General features: G+C 38.6%; 1 protein-coding gene across 1 annotated transcript in view; it reads right to left on the bottom strand.

Moving 5' to 3' along the window:
* The window catches only part of gmds (GDP-mannose 4,6-dehydratase), a 247,147-nt gene that overhangs the window by 138,354 nt on the left and 88,724 nt on the right, over nucleotides 1-20,069 (bottom strand). Inside the window, exon 7 of the mRNA XM_030132937.1 lies at nucleotides 16,348-16,474. Within this exon, the coding sequence (XP_029988797.1) occupies nucleotides 16,348-16,474 (127 nt within the window). The remainder of the gene's footprint in view (nucleotides 1-16,347; nucleotides 16,475-20,069) is intronic.

Below are 20,069 nucleotides of genomic sequence, written 5' to 3'. Positions count from 1 at the left end.
ATTTATTGGCTTCATAAAGCTGGGTATCAAATCAGTATAGTCTGCTGCAATTACATTTAAACACTGCCAAACAAGCTGGCACAGAATGACATCCAGATTTTTTTTTTTTTTTCCATCAAGAAGTTACTGACACAGTTTTGACACTCTGTGTTTTATATCGGATGAGGAAAAGTCATTTCATGTGATTTAGGGAAACTTTAACCTGCACAGACATTGGAGCAGCTTCATGTTGTTGTAGGGAAAAGAAATGTATAGAACTTAAATGTAATATTTGTGAACCTGGAAGCAACTGGCTTTATTTATATGTAATTCATTGGAAAGTTTTCTGTTGACACCAAACCTATCATTATTAAGCTATGCCAAAATGCTAATATGTGGTCCAAAACATCCTTATAAAACACAATAATAAATGTATTAAATGCTCCAGTAATATAAAAATCGCATTCTTGTGGAACTATTCATGGAGGTAGAGTTGGGGGGACAAAAAAAAAAACAAAACAAAAAAAATGTTACATGTCAACACAGTAAGAACACTATAGTTGAATTTATGCATTAGTATAAATAAATGAATAACTGTTAACTAGGGATTCAGTAATTGCAAACTTCTCAAACGATACCAGACATCTTGACTGATAATCAATGCCTATACCAGTGTTTTTCAACGGAGGGGTCGGGACTCCATGTGGGGTCGCCTGGAATTCAAATGGGGTCGCCTGAAATTTCTAGTAATTGATTAAAAAAAAAAGACAACTTACTAATAAAAAACATATGGTGAGTTGACAGAGACAATCCCAATCCATAAAAGACATGACAAACTGTGAAGCTGAAACTGAAGCACTGTGGTACTGTTTATCTTTCAAATGTTTATTGTGGTCGGTTTCAGATGCTGCAGCTCTTTCATAATTCATAGTTTGAGTTCTTGTTCAGTATTAATTGATATTTATTCACCCATAACAAAAAATGTTCATTATAAATATAAAATTCAGTCCATCATTACATTTTCTTTGAATGAACAGAATGCCACTGTCATTGGTGAAAATACATTACATATGCCAATGCTGATACTGGGTGATATGAGCAAATATTGGCCAATACCTATGTCCAGCAGATATACTGGTGCATTCCTACTTTTAACAAAACATATACAAGGAACATGTACAAATAAACAGAATTTCCTCACTTGAAATTGAAAAATATTGAGTAATTTCCATATTGTGCACGGTGTATGGTGTAGCGTTATAAACAGGGCTTCAGGTTAGAGAATTGCCCTTTCATGGAGTCATGACATGGTAGAGAGAACTGTGCCTTGAGACTGAGACTGTGGGTGTTTGTATCTTGGATTCAGTCTTTGTTACACCCATAATACTGTATATTCCCCTGGTTTCACTGGAACCAAAGTATTGCACTTTGCACATTTGAGGGAAGATAAGTCTTGTGTTTGTTTTGAGTTTTTTGTCTCTGTTATAAATCATAGCATGAGGGGAAAAAAATAGAAATAAGGGAAGAGGGAGAATAACAAAAAAGGGAATGATATGCAAAAGGTTACCAGAAGAAGAAATTAACGCTTTAACTGTTAATTATGACTATTTTTGGTAATTTCTGCAAATATTACAAGACAGTGACAGCACCAGTTACAGTGAGTCCCCAGTCTCAGGTCCAATGTGGTCTACAGGGTCTGTAAGGTCAACCTCTGCATGAACAGTGAGTGTACCTGCTTTTTTAGGTACCGTGAAGTAATGGTACTAATGTAAGGAATGATGTTCAAAGGGATAATGTGGATGTGGACAGGGGTCTGGATCAGTACTTATGTTGGTCTAATGTTCTAAAAGTGACCTTGATTTTCTACATGACAATAAAATATGTCGAAAACTTTTACAAAAGTAATAAAGTCTTGTTACGTCCTCCAATAAGTCACTAAGGTTGAAAAGTAGAATTCCAGAGTATTTCTATGAGAGCCCTATGAAGCAGTGTTTTTCAACCTTGGGGTCGCCTGGAATTCAAATGGGGGTCAGCTGAAATTTATAGAAATTGATTAAAAAAAAAAATTACTAACAAGAAGTTAGTAATTTTTTACTCATTTCAAATATATTTGAAATGATTCAATATATATTGAATCATTTTTAAATGATTCAATATATATTTAATTATAATTAAATCACCACACACTTTTCCTAATAAAAATCAAGTTCAAATAAAATGCAGGATATAATATCTGAGAGGACAAATCTTGATTGACCCGATCATGTGACTGCGTGTGTTACTACGCTTCAACCTGCCTGGACACAGTCGCAGTCAGAAAACTGAACTGAACAGAGAATGGAAGGACTTCTTTGCCCACCTGCCCCTGCTAAGACATCTCCAAGAAAAACTGAAAAGCAGACACCAAAAAGGTGCAATAAATACATATTATATAACCTAAATGTTGTCTAAAATTAACATATGTTTGCAACATAGTATAGCAAACTATTACAAGATCAAAAACAAATCGATTTTAGCAAAAGAATGTCTCCGTTTTGAATGTGATGTTAAAATGGGGTCACGAGCTAAAAAGGTTGGGAACCACTGCTATAAAGGGTTAAATGAGACCAAATGTGTTTCATAGTATCTTTAACCACTCCACTCTCAAAATGGAAAAATGACCGACTAAACATAAACACATCAAAAACATAAACCTGTCCCAAATACAAGGTTTGCAAAGGCTTCATTTCTCCATATCACTCCCTCTCCACCCCCAGCTGACACCCCCCCCCACACACAACCTCCCTCAAACCCCCGCCTGTTGAACCCTTTGCTGGGTACCGAACCTTCCCAGCAACCACCCCCTCTGGAGACATCCATTTCCCCCTCACCCTAACCCTCTCTCCGTCCAGGTGGGAGGTAAGAAGCTCTGCTGTTCTGTGTATGTGTATGTGTTTGTATGTGTGTGTGTGTGATTTCACCACACACACACACACACACACACACACTCCAAACCTGCAGGAACACATGCAGCACAGGGCAACCCAGACCTGAGAGGCTGAGTTAAGAAACAAAGACTGTGTGGCTGGCTTCAAGTCAGAACATCAGTCCATCATCTGTTCAATAAATATTACAACATCAATAAATAATGAACTATGATCAGACTGGTTTAATTAATCACACAAAAACAGGCAAAATGACAAACTGTGGTCGTGTCAGGATCAAATAACTACAGAGATCCTCACGGTTTTTCATCACCATGAGGTTGACAAAAATTCAGCCAACAAACACAGCAAAATCCAGCATGCACACACTTGCTTTTAGACTTCAGAATTTGTAAGTTTATGAGTTCGCCAACTTCTCAATTTCCAGACTTAAATGCTAAGATCAGTTTCTTGCTGGATTCTGATGAAGCCATAAATCTCACATTCACTTGCCTAGAAATATTAAGAAATCAATTTGACTTAATGTATTTGTACCCTGATATTTTTACAACTGAGATGATCTGAAAATGAGGTAAGAAAGGGAGAAATTTGTTTTATTTCCATCAAGAGCAGATGTATTCTTATATTTACTACAAAATTGGCTCCTGTTAATGTCACTTTTTTCCCCCCACTGTTCTTCCAAAATATGTGTTTTGTTGATTTTTAATAACATATATCACCTAAAAGAAACAGACTGCCCTTTTAGTCAGCTGCACTTTTATACCCTTTTTAGTCTTTTGCTGCATGGTGTTTACATTAAAGAACTAAATGGAATTAAATGTTAATTAACAAAAATAATTAAATATTGTGTCTCTCAAGAAGACAAACTGTATCATATCAATGTAAGTGGAATTGACCTTGTAATTCAACTTCTCTCAGAGGATAATGGGCACATAAGTTTTGGTCTTTTGTATAATTTCATGTATATATTTTTTAAAAAGCCTGGCACTGAAGTTACTTTAATCACTATGTGAATAATCTGCTAATATCTGGATGTCTGTGTTACACTCTACATTAATTGACCACTGGTGCGTCCGTTTGTGTGTATGTGTGTGTGTGCATTTCTGCTTTGTACGGGACTCCAGGGTGCAAACTATCCTGCAGGCTTCATAAGAAAGCTGAGGATTCTGGTTACACATGCCGGCAAGGAGAAGGGAGAGAAAAACAGAGCGGGAGGAGAAGAAGGAGGAGAGCATCTGCTTTCATCCTCAACACAGCAGGAGAGAGCTTAGGCCTGTCAGTCTGAGAGAGAAGGCCAGCTGCAGCGCTCACACTCTCACACACACACATACATATACATATCTGTGATACAAACTTGGAAAAAGTACTAGAGTAGTATTAAACTGCAGTGGTGCAACCATTTCTCTAATTTTCCCTGTAATAAAGATAAATTTCTGTTATTTAGGCCATAAAAATACATGGACACACAAGAGTTCTAAAACATCCAAAAACTCACTTCCAGCAGAAAAATAACTTTCCACTTTTCATCTCTTCTTTAAAAAACAACATAAAGAAAGACTCTCCTCATACCAGAACTGTCATAACTGTCCAAGTTAACATATCAGTTCTATTTAAAGTGAACAGATACACACTTCTTGGGTGTCTTTGAGTCATCCAGGGAGTAAAAGGTCTTTGGCATGCCTACTTTATATATGTCTTAAAAATAATTTGCCCTGACAATCAATGCTGCAATAAAAACTTGTTACATTTGACATAAAATTGCCTTACAACTTCCAAAAGTCATTCTTCAACTGTAGGAGGGAGATGACTTGGGTAGGGTTTTTTGTAGTCTTGTGAGTTCCAGAGTTTTATTGAGCGAAACAGCCTTGAAACATGAAAATAAGGCAATTTTCGTGCCAATCATAATCATCTTCATTACATATTGCTAAAAAAATAAAGGATAAAAAGGATAATAAGCGCTGTCACTTCATTTTTATTTGTGGAAGGTGGGGGTTATAGATGATGAACAATATGACTGGCAAACAAAGGTGGCAAACTAGTGAAGTTAAAGCCACAATTTGGTGTATTAAATATATACATTAAAGTATAAAACTGGAACCCAGCATCCCACAGGGCCACACACAAAGATTTGTCCCACAGTCCGACTGCCAATGGTTAATAACTGTAGTGTTTATTTTGAATTATTGTTCCATCACATTTACTCTCCTGACTCAAGCATCCAGAGCAAACTTAGAAACATTTGGTTCAATTTATTTTTATACAGAAAAACTTAAGTGAACCAAAGTGCATCGCTAGAAACCATGTGCAAACGCTCATTCTGCTTCTTGGTCAGAAGTGTCTGGGGTCAGAGCAAAAAAATAAGTGCGAGGAGGAAGGTCATGTGTTCTGGATGAGAGCGATATCAGTTTGGCATCTTGATTCATTCTCCAACTGGAACTGCTTCAACTCCTACACACAATGCTACACTTGGTACGCATCCCAGAATGCAAAGCATACCTGGCTACAGGAGCCATTTAGATGAAAACCTGCAAACTACACTTAGTTATTGGGTCAGATAGAGGGAAGGTCACATTCCTACCATGACGAACCACTCCAGAGGTCACCTGGGCCTGGTCTGAGACCACCTGCTGAAATGTGATAGAGTGGGGATTTGCCCCTTCCACTGGCCAACATGAGACCAAACTTAAATAAATAAATAAATAAATATAAATAGCTATACCCTCTGCATATCCGCGTACCTATTTTACATACATGGACTTTTCTTCTTTTTTTTCTTTTTTCTTATACCTTGTGAATGGACTCTTGTGGACTCATACTCTCGCTGAATGTAACCTTTGAACCACCATGTTCGTAAATTGTTATTGTGTACTGTTGTAAAAAAAAAAAAAAAAAAAAAAAAAAAAGAAGCAAAAACAAACAAAAAAAACACAATACATATCAATAAACACATTGGTTAAAAAAATAAATGAATGGATGAATGAATGAATGAATGAGTGAAAGATTTTTGATTCTGTTCAAATTGTGCCACCATTTACACATCTGATGTCAATTAAAAAATACATTATGTGCCAAGAAAGTCATGGTTCGCAGCAGATAGATTGTAAATAAACATGTAGTTTCCTGTCAAACAGCTCAATGGACTGCAACTACTGTCTGCTAATGACTCCTGCCTTGGAACATTTTACTTCAATCTTCATGAGTGAGGTGAAAAAGTATTAAAGAGGTGAAATCATTATTATAGTTAGATCATGTTGAAGCTACAGAGACATCTTCAGCTGCTCTGGACAGATTGTGGAGAGGATGCTACCTCCAGAACTTTCTGTTGTGTAGTCTTTTTATTGACATACTTTACAACAAACTGCAACTTTCTTGACTTGTAAAGAGGGATTAAAACATTACTCGTCTCTTGCCATTAACTACACTTTTTTTCTTTTCCAAAATAAGGTCTCATGGGGCACAACAGGAAGGAGTGGGACTCCATATCTCTGTTCAAAATGAATAAAGTCTGCAGAGGGGAAAAAAAAAGCACATAAGGACAACACAAGCACTACCCAAGAATAAAAATGCTTCAGATTTGGCCCTGGTACCATATTACGACACATACATCAGAAAAGAAGCTACATTTTCTTCTATAAAAGCAAAATAACAGGATGCAAAATTAAAATGCAACCTCATGAATACCCACCAGGACAACCTTTCTCCAAATGTGGACCCATATTTCAGTTGTTTGTTCCACATTCATATGCGGCTGCATGAAAACACCTTCCGAAATAATACTTCTTGCTCTTACACAAAAAACATTTCCATTTCCAACCCCACTGTCATTCTCTTCGCCCACTGTGTCCCGGCCAATTACGGTTCAGCTCCAATTCTTCATGCAGCCAAACACTGACAGACAGAGGAATAGAGAGTAAGAAAGAAACCAACAGAACACAATGACAAAGAAAAACAGTTATTCCCTTCAAATCCTTGAATTTCACTCCAAAAATGAGGACATTTTTTTGGGTTCGGAAGTTCCCTACCCTACTATGGCCTCATCACCGTCACAACGTCTGGGCTGTTGAAATTCACTAAAATCATTGTTCTGTCAGTTACCTCTTCTTCTATTGTTAGAGCGGTGAGAGGGAGTCAGTTTTGCGCAGTATTTCTGTATTTATCTTCCCTCTAAATTATCTCGACTGTGAAAGTGTTTCAATGTTTGGCTGCTCACCGACTCCCTGTGAACCTCTTTCTCTGTTGCTTTGGTATAATGCCACAGTAAATACTCACACCATGTTGATGATTTAGGATATGAAGTCAGATGGAGAAAGAGTGCCTCCCTGGAGATCAGCTTTAACTCTCTCACCCAATTAATTATTCTTATCATCAAATCTCACTTCTTTGGCATTTTCCATAAGTGTTTTCCAAGTGCAACTCCCTTCTGTCTGTCTATACTCTACTATGTATACTGCAAATATTAATATAAAGGATTGCTGTAAGGCAGTTGGTAATAAACACAAAAAACTGCCGTTAATTTATTCAGTTCACTCACTTATTCTATTAACACAGACCACCAACAACAAAATGAGTATGCTTAGTCTCTGGTTAATAAAATCATTCAGGATAGCAAATGGCCTTTAGTTTTATTCTTTTATTTATCAGACATTTTCCGTTAAGTTATGATAAATCAAACTAACCCTTTCATGCATAGGGTCACTACAGTGGACAGCTATTCTCCAGCTGTTCTCGTGTATATTCATGGGTTTTGTTGTTTTAGTTGCATGTCAGCCAACACAGTGGACCTTTATGTACCATCCTATACACTACAATTCATATCATTACTGTAATTTTGCTGTTCTTGATAAACCTGATCTGCGGTAATATGTTTTAGTGTAAATAAATTGCTAATTGTTATTAGACTGTAATTAACAGGTTTCTTAACTCTGTAAAGCCTGAACCATTAAATCACTGACAGAAAATTCAAATTCTTTGAAACTGGAGCCTTTATTGGTCCTTCTGAACAACCAAAAAACTATTTTTTCAAATATCAACTTCCATGTATGAGTTTCAATTTTGTATCATATTTGATACATTGGGTCTCAATGCTCAAATATTATTATTTTTGAATAAACAAAAACATAATATAACACAAACATGTCTAACAAATTTGTAATTCCTTTTCAAAATTGGCTAAATTCTGCCTCCTTCCTCATTAATAACAATCTTGTAGTGTCACTAGAAAGGCCTCTGGTGAACAAATTCCTCCCCCCTGGTGGATTATCTGTGTATTGCATGTACCTAACTGTATACATCAGGTTTTTTCAAGAAAAAAAATATCACGCAGATCACGTAGAGGTTTTCAAAACTCATGTATCAAATATGATACGTTTGGCGTCATACAGTTAAACAAAAAGATTTTTTTTGGTATATTATTTAAATAAAGTGAGTAATAACTAGTATTAGAGTATGTTAAAATGTGAGAAAACATCAGATTAGCTGCATTAAAACTATTTTTATTTCCCAGTTTTCACACAGTATATCACTTTTTAATATTGCGTTTTAAATACACGTTTCTTTACTTCAAAAATTAAACACATGGTGTCCAGTTGAATGGACATTTTTGTAACTCCATGAAAAATAGGTTTGTAAAAAAAATTCAATTGCATTGTTTTTTTTTTTCAGGCCTAAAGAGGAATAAAAACACTCAGGAAAAAAACCTTGACTAAGGTTCTCATAATTCATGCATGAAAGGGTTAATATTTTATTTCAAAAATGCAGGTGAAAGGGGATCCAGAAATCATTGCAACATCCAAAACTTTAACAAATGAATAAGCAGAGGTTGTTTGGTAAGACCTTTAGGAAGAATACAACAATAATTAAGGAAAAGGTTCAGACTGATGTAATTGAGGCTATAGAAGTACCTATGTTAACTGAAGATCACAGTGATTAGCATGAAATACATTTATTGATGCATTAAGGCCTACAATGAGAATTAAAATTAATTTCAGTTAATGTTACGCTGCCTCCATTAAAAAAACTTACTAAGGAAACTAATGACTCATATTATACAGGTCGATGACTCAATTACACCCTTGAGCCTATGGATCAAATATCATTATCAGAGGTTCATAAGTGCCATAAAGTGTTCCTGCCATGTCAACTTTTCCAATGCAAACATGTGCATGGTGAAATACCCTGTGTCTGTTTGTGTGTATGTGTGTGTGTTGTATGTTAATGCATGTAGAGGTTGCGGGAGGTTCAGTAAGATTTTATTGCTCTGAGCCACAGGAGGGAGACCCCAGTTTATTGAGCTGCTGCTGAGGCCATGGGTCAAATTTCACCTGCAATTAACACCCAAAACCTGCATGCACACACACATGCACACACACAAACAGCTGTTGTCGTTTACTCATCCTACTTGTGTGGCATGTGAGTCAACATGACAGTAGCCTCTGTCGCAGTCACTAAATGATCTACATGCGACTGAACCCCCTGCAGAGCCTACACACACTCACACACGCACACACGCACACAAATCTCAAGATAATTATGCCAGTGTGGGCGGGTGTTAGCAGCAGGGGTCAAGGGTGGGACAGTTGTAGTTGCAGTCAGGAGGTTTAGGTGATGAAACCTAATGCTCCCTCTCCTCTGCCCTATTAGCTCCCATTTTAGCTCTTTACCACTCCAGCTGTGTTTATTAAAACCTTACAGAGCAGGCTAAGGTATTTATCAGCTCCCTGAATCACCACTGTAAAGACACAGTCACACACATGCACAATTACCTGTACCATGATGATGACAGCGCCCTCTATGAGAACCAGTAGACATTATCATTTAGGAGTGGGGTAGTATGGTTCGCTGGAGGTGCTGCTCAGAAAAAGACATTTGATGCACTGTATAAGTCACTATAATTCCTACATTGTAGCTGTGAGAAACCAGGATTATTAACCCTTTAAGCCTAAAATGGTCCGCCTGGACTTTTGACGAACTAAAAGTTTAGATAATATGCCGTAAGTGAGTCCCATTTTTCCAGTGCACTTCTTTTTCCCAGATCTTTCAAAATCTAGCAATCATTTTATAATTTACTGCATGTTATCTTACTGTTAAAATGGCTTCTTCTCCAGCTTCTAGTACAGGCATGAGTGAAATGACCATAATGGCCCAATAAAACCTATAAAGCGCAACGTCTCAGGTTTCTGAACCAGTTGGAATTTTTCCAATTGCACCAACAGTGAAATAGTTACAGCCATTCAAACTGCATATGCGCAAGGTGTGTCAGTGTTGACATGTCAAGTTTTAAAGAGTTAATGATAACAAAAACAAAGACAAAAACTAAATCAGTGAATCAATAATTTTGAAACAAAAGCAAAATAAACTCTACATTTAACTACGTATCACAAATGAACACAAAATAGAATGGGAGATATTTTATTTTGCTTTAGTGTACCCAAAGTATTTGCACACATGTCATTTAAAACAGTGTGTGTTTCTCCCTCCAAACAGAAATGTGGGCTTTTCTTTTGGACATGCATCTCTACACCAGTCTACAAAACACAAAGCTCACTGTAACCGGTCCAACCTACTGCAAATAAATAAACGAATATGCTAGGATTATTCCTCCACAGAGAATTACAAGTCAGCCACCTTCGTCTTTTTGGAAAATATTATTTTTTAACATGGGTTGGGGGTGAAGCCTTGTGCCAATGCAGTGGAAATGTATTGTGATCAGCACAAATCACTGGCAACGGTAATGCCAAAACCACCAAAGATGAAGAAAAGAGGCTTATAAACTTTCTGGTAAGATGTCAAACTGACAGCTTACCATAATGATCAGTTTTTTTGACAAACGCTACCAAGAACTGCTGCTGTCTACCTAAATTGTAGGTGCTTTGATAACAATAATCATCTCAAATCTCTGATCACAATAACCTAATTTAGCTTGATTGATAAAGTGTTTGATTTTTCTCTTTTTCATTTTACTGAGCTGAGGAAAAAAAACTGTATTTCCACTTAATGATCAAAAAAGTTTATCTGTATCTGAAATGTGATAACTGTCATTTTCATCACTCAGTTAATTATTGTGACTCTGATTGGACAAAAATAGTGTTATTTGACGACCCATATCAAAAGAGGAATATTCTCAAATTCAGACTAATACTTGAATATTAGTTTATATGTAAACGTAGGGATTATCAAATCATATTTTGACCTAAGTCCATCCTTGTCACTGATTGTTGCATCAACACATGGTTGACTAAAGTTTTTGTCTTCTAGATTTAAAGTCTCTGGTGCACAGTCAACTATGTTGCCTCCACTAACAGGTACATGTCCTATTATAATTTTAAAAAGAAAAAAAATGGGGTTATGAAATCGTTTTCATGCCAAGCTGTTCTGGATAAACGCCTCTGCAGAAAGTTCAAATGTTGACGTAAATGTCTATCTTACTGTACCTAGTACTCGATCCTGCCCCAGCTGTCACCTCCCAGGCCAAAAACATGTGATAAATGGCCCACAGCTCTCATCAATCATCCGTGATTGGCCCTGATCTACGATGTGATTGGCTAATTAGCCTCATCTGTAACCATTACTGCGCAGAGAGGCAGCTGCAGCAGAAAAAAAAGGGATAAGAAAAATAAAGGAGGTGAAAAATGACACCATCGGGGCTGTCCTGTCACCTCGCTGCCTCCACACAATGCCAGGAATTAGACAGTTACCGCCACACAAGGGCAACCGCACACACCTGAAGACTGCAAGGAGACACCTACCAAAGAGCTGAATTTCACAGGTAATTATATTTTTAAAATAAATATGTGAACAAGACAAGAGCAGGGAGGACTGTGTGTCAGCAGGTCAGCCACATCTCATCTGGCAACAGTTTCCACTCCGGTCCACTGCAGCAGCAAGAACGGGAACGCCAACTCCAGTCAGGGGAAAAATAAGAGCTGCTTATTAGTTGTCAGAGGGAAATATATGGTAACTGGGTGGTAACTGTGTGCCAAACAAGGACCGGACAAGGGGTAGAGACAGTTTGATGGAGCGCTGACCTAGTGACGCAGCTTTTCAGGATTAGAAAACACTGAATGGTAAAAGGTTAAGAGGTGGGGGCGACATAAAGAACAGAAAACTACGAGGCGGGAGAGGAAACAGACAAAAAGACAAAGAGAAAGTGAGGCAGGATGGAGCCCGAGTGGGAGAGAAAAGGCCAAAACCACCAGGCCTACTTCTGTTCGTACTCCATCCCAGCCAACCCTTCACTGCACAGGAAATGGCCCTCTGCAGCCAGAAGGGGAGGAGGCGTGAGGGGGCTTCAAACAGCTGTACCCACCTTAAGCCAACTCAGGGTGGGGGCTGGAGAGGAGAGGAAGAAAGAGGGAGGAGGTTCCTGAAGACGACTCTTACATCTCTATCTGTTCTGATAGAGCCTTCAGTGAGTGATTGCTGTGGGTTTTTTCTCTCTTCGGATAAAAAGGGCAAGAACCACAGCTTTATATTTAAGCCAAATCTGAAGTATTCAATAGTGGAATGAAACTGATAGCTGTTGTTTCAGTTGGCTTTCATTCAACGTTTCTCTAGAAATACTAAATCAGTAGTTTTCCGGTGTTCCTTCTGGTCTCTTTTACTTTATTTGGACCCTCTGTTAAAAAGATTTGCGGGCAAATAAAAGGCCCTGATGTCTGCTGCGTAGGCTTTGAATTAGAACTTGTGATCAGAGCTTCTGTTCATTGAATAAAACCGTTGTTTTGTTTTTTTTTATTGTTTGTTTTCCAGACAAAAAGCACTACAGTAGTTGTGGTTTGTAACGTACCACATACCAGATCATAATATTTTGTTACTAAAATGTTTCATGAAGTTTTCCATTATTCACTTTCAGTATCTTACCTGCTACCATAACCTAGCCACATTAGCTAATATTAGCATTAAATCAGTATTGCATTAAAATAGTCTGTCAACAAGCCTTCTTATGAGACCAGCTTGGGCAAATTACTGTGGTTATGCATTACACAGAGTTGACATCACTTATCCAACACGAAGATACTGTATGTAACATTTAATTTAACACTATTATTTAGCAGTGAAATAGAAGTAATGTTAGCTTGCTGAGTTTAACCCACCATCCTTTGTATTTCCAAAGATGAATCCTCTTGTGCAAAAATGGTTTTGTTTCCCTAATTCATGCACTCACAACTTGTTTACTCTATAATGATCAAAAAACATAGATTTAGGGATACTTATCTATCATCTTCATTTCCCTCATAAAATATCTATGGAATGACACAATAATACTTTTCATATGGAAGGCTGGACATTGCAATAGAAAGCAGTGAATATGACAAACACCTGCATCCAAAATACAGGAAATAAGCATTCCCTCTACACGTCGGACACTAGAAAATAGTGAATTCTCTATATGTAAACTACTTTGTAAGTAGTGAGTGTTTTTCAGCTACAGCCACCCTGGCAACTTCCAAAAGATGAGATTTCAGCCACCAACTGATGCATGACGTCATGCTAGGTATATCCATTTCTTTTATACATTCCATTGGTTGAGATTCTTAAATTTGTTCTGCATGGCAAAATCTCAATCTACACTCAAAAACACAGCCCGCTGAAGGTTTCAAGCATTCAGACAAATATCCCACATTTAACCCCTTTGATGGAAATGAGATCAAGAGGATTTAAATTATTTTATCTGCTGATTTTATGCTAAAAGATTCCAGTCCCGGCATCTAGTCCATAATACTATAATAATAATAAAAGGCTCCATTGAGAGTAGCTGGGCAGCCCCAGGTCTGTCTGACTGCCTGAGACGGACACCCGATACCCGGCTGAGACGATGCCCAGCCAGCCGCACGCCTTCAGACGTCGTTAGAGCAGACACACAGCACGCCCCTCCTGCCACCCGCAATCCATCCACAGCCAATTACAAGCAATTTCCCTGTCCTGGGTGGGGTGAGGAGAAAGAGCGGGAGAGGGAGGAAAAGCAGTTGTCAGCCTAAAGCAGACACACATGGTTCTGTTTACAAATTGCCAGTTGTTTGGCTTTGCCATAGTAACACATTGCTGAAACTATTTCAAAGTGAGACAGTGAGAGGCCGAGGGGGTGGGGGGTCATGGTGACAGTCGTGGACTTTGATGGTCGGTGGGGCGGGGTGAACTTTCAGTAGGAGAGATGGTTCATTTATGCATGATGTACAAACCCCACAAACATACGTCTGTTTCTTCCCTCCTCCCTTCATCTTCACCCCCTTCCTCCTCCTCCTCCTCCTCCTCCTCCTCCTCCTCCTCTTCCTCCTCCTCCACCTCAGTTCCCCTCAGCACCTCAGGCTTCTGTTTGGCTTCCCGAAATCCGCCTTTCCGAAACTGGAGACTCACAGCGAGGAGGTGCCTGATTCACCAGAAGTGGAATGTCGGCTGGTTCCCACAGGAAATCTGGTGCATCTCAGACCCGGGTGCCCTGGACAGGCACTAGACGCAAATCCACAACACAACTGACAAGATAGAGAAACCTGCAACTTTATTAGACCTTAACCAAACACGCATATAGGGCTGTGGGTAAATTTTTTGTTTATCCGTTTTTATTTTATTTTTTTTCTAATTTATTTTATTTCTGAATTAATTGTACACTGTGATTGCGAATAATTGCTTTTCTCTTCTAAAGACTGAGGCTGGTAGTATTGGACATTGTGTAGAATTTACAGAAAGAAAGTATATTTAAATTAAACCATGCTGTTTAATAGGAACTAGAAAAACACAAAAAGAGTTTAAAAAAAAAAAAAAAAAAGTCATCCATCCAGGTATTGAGAACAGTTTGTTAACATTACCGGGCACCAACCACTAGTGCCTCATGTCACCTTCATACAGTAAAGCATATGCTGCTATCAGCTGCATACACGTCTGTGTATGATGGTGATGTCACCAACCCATTCCTTGCTTTACTCCAAACCACAACAAAATGCTACTTGAGCAAATGTAATTTTTGTGAATGCAACCACACTCCATATCAACCACTGAAAGTAATCCGACTGAGAAAACAGTGACACTTCCACAACACTACTGACAAGTGTACAGTAGTTAAACTAGTAACACAGTTCGGCTGTTTCAGAAGGTAAATAAAATGAAGCAGCATTAAACATTTAAGATCAACTACAAAGAGTAGCATGATCATTTTAATAACCTTAACACATTTTGACCATATGTTTGATAAGGTGACAGTAGATTCTTATGGTGCCTTTGTGCTGCTAAAGAATGATACTGAGGGGCATCCTCCTCAGTCACAGGCAGGCATCTATAGAAGATTCCCCCTGCCTCTGGAGGTCGGAGAATCACAGAAGTACAGCTGTTTATCTTCATTTCATTTTTCTGCCATCTTTATGTAACAGATCATATAGTTCACACAAGTTGTCAGTTTCAATGAGCATGCATAGTTGCAGCTGTATTTGCATTTTTTCACTTTTCATTTTTTGCATGTTTGTAATTCTACTTAAAACAAAATCCAAATTTCCAACCACAATTGTTGGTCCTGCCAGTTACCATCGTGTCTGAAAAACAAACCAATTCTTACCAGAAAAAAGAACATTTTCTGTTCTAAGAAGCACAAATGACCAACAGCTTTCCCGTATCAGTGACTGATGCTACATTGACGCCAATGCCTCTGCGCTCCGCCCCGCCTTAACAGCACGACAGCCGCCACACCACCTAACTGCTCTGACGCAGCGACCCCATCCTGGGATCTGCAGTTAAACTGAGCTTCCCCACAGTAACCTCCTCACCCCTACTCCCATCTCAAAGAGTAACCCTCACCACCGCCGCCACCATCACCTCCTAATAATAACACTGTGCACCGTAAGGGGGCTGCTGTCAGACATGGCAACCCACCGAGCCTTTCATCTTCACAACCAAACACACACGTGTTCCAACCTTAACCTATCACACACTTTGACACATTGGAATGTGCACTTTCTTACGCACACATACATGAGAAGAAAACACTGTCTGCTCCTGGACGAGGCGACCCCACTGTTCGTTTCATCTCTCCACTCCTTTCTCTGCTTGCTGCTGGCACCATTACACTAACACAAACACTGTATTTCTGTCATCGTCCCCAGGACGTGCAGTTCCCTTAATATCTCTCTTTTTTGTGATCGGGGAATGGCGATGGGAGCCTGGAGGGATCTGGGACATGGGTGAGTTGTGGGAAACCAGAGTGCAGTCTGTGGCCTCACAGCATGCGGCCCACTCCCTCTCCTCCTGCTCCCACTCTCTTTCTCTATCTCTGTTTCTCTTTTGGCAGAGAATCATACGAGGCTTCATGCAGATCGCATAATGCGGCCTCAAATGATCTGGGAAAACATGCCCCGTTAATGCTATGTGCACATCTGAACCCTGTTCAACTCTGCAGCAGTGCACACACATACTGTGTGTGTATTTCTCTGGAATTGTGTGTGGTTATGTGTGTGTGTTTTACCTCCACGTAGTCTTTGGCATGTCCCCAGTCCCTCTTGGAGTCCAGGTTGCCCAGGCTGAAGTTCTCCAGTTGGCCAAGGTGAATCTTTGCCACAGAACGGCTGATCTTACGCGTCACAAAGTTGAACCTACAACACATACATTAAAAATGCTTTGTTGGCATCTTTTGAATTCAATTACAGTTTATACGGGATATAAATGTCACAGAGGTTCAACTTCAGCCAACACACACAAACACAGATAGTCAGAAACAGAGGAACAAGGCGCAGATAAGTTAAACCGAGGCCTTCTCATTTAAGACTGAGTGAGAGATCCCTGCTAGACTTTTTTTTTTTTACAAAACCGTCCCAACACCACACACGCTGCCTTCCAAACCTCCACTACTGCTCCAAGTCCTCTTCAGCCAAAGTAAAAACTACAACAAAAACCCACCTAGAGTCAAATCAGTTCGTTACCACCTCACATTACAGCCACCACTCAAACTCGTCTCTCATTTTCCTCTGTAATTCAGTGTTTCAGTGTCAAATCTGGGTTGGTTGCCAAGACAAATCTCGGTGTATCGGTCTATCAACACCAAAAACAGCAACAGGGAAAGACAAACGACAACCAAACAGGACCACCCTGGTTCTGTCGGTGCAGTGTCCAGTCCACAAGCACCAATACATGTGCCAGATTGCCCAGCAGTGCTCCTAATTCTGAGCTGACACACGTGGCGATATTATCTGCTGGAAAACAAATGGGCTCCTAATGACTATTTCTGTGCTGCTAGCAGGGTTTGAGCAGTTTTTGGGTGTTTTGGCGGGACACTAAGGACCGGTGTCATGTTCACTGTTCCTGCTGTGGGAGGAAAGATGCTGTGGAGAGTCTGCTTTCAGTCATCCAACTAAAACACAGCATTATACAAATGGAAATCAACACTAAATATTAGAGTGTCATGTCTAATAATGGCACCATCTTAGTTCAATCAGCTTATTAGAGATGGAGGGGTTTAAACCATGGTAGAAGAGCCATTTAGACTCTTGTGTAAAAGTAAAAGAGTAGATCACAATTAATATATACATATAATTTCCACTTAGGTAAAATTACATAAGTATTATTAGCGAAATGTAGTTGAAGGATGTTCAGTAAAAGTGTTGGTTTGGTCCTTTTGACTGATTAATTACCATAGATGATATCATTAGATTATTAATACTAAAGCAGCAGTGTTAGCATAGTCTGTTAGTATTAGACCTATTAGAATTTCTTTATATACAGTTTTAGAAACAGGGATGACAGGTAAAACCAAAGTTCTGGCACAAATTTTCAGTTTTCAGTATTGACTGGATTTTTGATTTGGGAAAATTGGATGATTTTGAAAACCTATTGGAAAAAAACCCACACAGTACACAATGAGCTCTCTGTGCGATGTCAAAAGACAAAACCACTTGTAAACCACTGAATTATTAATTAACGATGCGTTTCTTAAAATCTTAATATGAAATAAAATTTGAGAAGAACAACATTTGCCTCTGAGATGCGATAAAGTGAAAGCACGAGCTTTTATAAAAGTCTATGGCCATTATAAGTCATGTAGTTTTAGCGATTTATAATGACCACACAAATGCAATTCTCAGTTTCTGTATTAAGATACAATCAGGATGCATGAGAAATCTGTACAAGCACTAAAAACAAAAGTTTCAGGGAAAAGGTTTTTGTGCGACCACCATTTGCACTTAACTTGAACTATTTTGTCCCAACCATATAAAACCATGCTTCCAGGTTTCACTCAACACATGTCAGATGTTACTCACAGTTTGGGCTAGTTTTGGACATGGAAACAGAAGTTACTGACGTTGGCCTGCCATTTAGGGTTTATTTTAACATATATATATATATATATATATATATATATATATATATATATATATATATATTTCCTGTATTTTCTCGTATCTGAAATCTGAGGAAATGTGACTGAGAGATAAATAGTCTCACTACAAGCTGAGGGTGGCCAAACACTATTGGACAGACTATATAAAAGTGGCATAAAATGTAAACATACACTTACAGTACAACTACTTCAACACAGTACTCGAGTAAATTTACTTTCTACATTTTAGTATGGCTTGCCTGTTCTGTCTTGTGATCAAAAGCTAAAATGAGAATATATATTTTCAGAGTTTGCAGCCTGCATCAAAGAGTTGGCTATCTTTAGCTTACAATATCCCTACTGTACATAAATCTCCCACAACTGTGCACGAACCTCTTTTAAAGTACTTTAGAGGTCTTACATGCTGTTTTTTAACCCCGTGCTTGAGATGAATGTCGTCTTTTAGCTCTCTGCACCCATCCTGGCCATAATAGCGCAGCTCTGTCTCGACACTGTATCACTGTTGCCCTGACATGGAGCAGAGCCTCCATTTAGACACAGGAAAATCCCCATGAACCCAATCATGCGAATGCACCAAATTTGTAGTAATTATTTCATAGGAAAGCGACAGCCCTGGGCAGGCTGAGTAAAAACAGACCAGAAGAGGTTAGACACGCTTATTTGAGAAAATACAGCATGTTGTGTGTTGGTAGCAGGTTGCATTGCCCCCTTGTCAACGCTGCTTGTCAACACTATGTTAAGCAGGAGTTTAATAACTTTACAGGAGGCTCTATGCAGTCTTCATACTCTATGAAGTACAGTAGATAGGCATGACAATTAATTCAATAGACACATCTGTCAGCCCTGTGCTCCATTATTCATAATTCTGTGAGTCTCAATATAACTGACACCCTTATTAGTGTGCCTATGGAGCGTAGATAAATTGTCTACGGAAACCCCCTCTTATGTCAGACCTGTCCTGTCTTTGCACGATTGTCTCATCTCTCCCCTGGGCCGTCCTCTAACCTGGCAGGTCATGTGTTCTGGCAGGTACCATCACTCTTGCTAACTGTTGTAGAATGTATACCAGCAATTATTCAACTGACACTAAAACATGACGACGTATGATTGTCAGCTTTTTTTCATCCATACACGGAAATTCACTGTGAACCCAGGCACACAGAAATCTACCATAAAATACAGTCTATGAACTGATAAACTACTGTTTATACATTAAGACCATTTTCTTAAAGGCACAGGTTGTCAAACAAGACAGATGTGATTTAATTAAAGAAGGCAAATTAAATGTATTATGGGAAATGAAGGAAGTAGCATTTGGTTCATTTCAACCATTCCCTTTTAATCTGTGCATCCAACATTGTATGGACAAGTTGAACATATTATTTTCTGTCTTTGTAGAATTCAGGGCCTCTTTGTTGAATTAGAGTAGTATATAACTGCATTGAAGCACTGATGCATCTTACTGTTTACATACTCCTGAACACGATCTAAATGACACCTTTAGCCTAAAAAGCACAAGCCCAATGGTTGAAAATGTATAAATTCTTTAAACACAGACCAAACAAAACTTTCAGTGCATTTGTAGACTGTACACACTTTGTTGTGTATACACCTGTATAAAATTAAACAATGTGGAATTCTATAAACATTCACGTTAAGTCAGTGTATGCAACAGCACAGGTGAGTGAAGAAAGAACTCTACAGTAATTAACAGCAGAGTATAGTAAACAACCAGTAAACAATACTCTGAATTACTGTACTGAATAAATTTGCACTTTGGTCATGAATAGGCTAGTATCCTGAAAGATGTCAATATAAGTATTATATCAGAAAATCCAAAAATAAAATGTTGA

The sequence above is a fragment of the Sphaeramia orbicularis genome, chromosome 4 (genome assembly GCF_902148855.1).
Source record: "Sphaeramia orbicularis chromosome 4, fSphaOr1.1, whole genome shotgun sequence".
NCBI lineage: Eukaryota > Metazoa > Chordata > Actinopteri > Kurtiformes > Apogonidae > Sphaeramia > Sphaeramia orbicularis.
The sequence above is the reverse complement of the archived record's forward strand: the minus strand, read 5'-3'. Positions and strand labels throughout refer to the sequence as shown.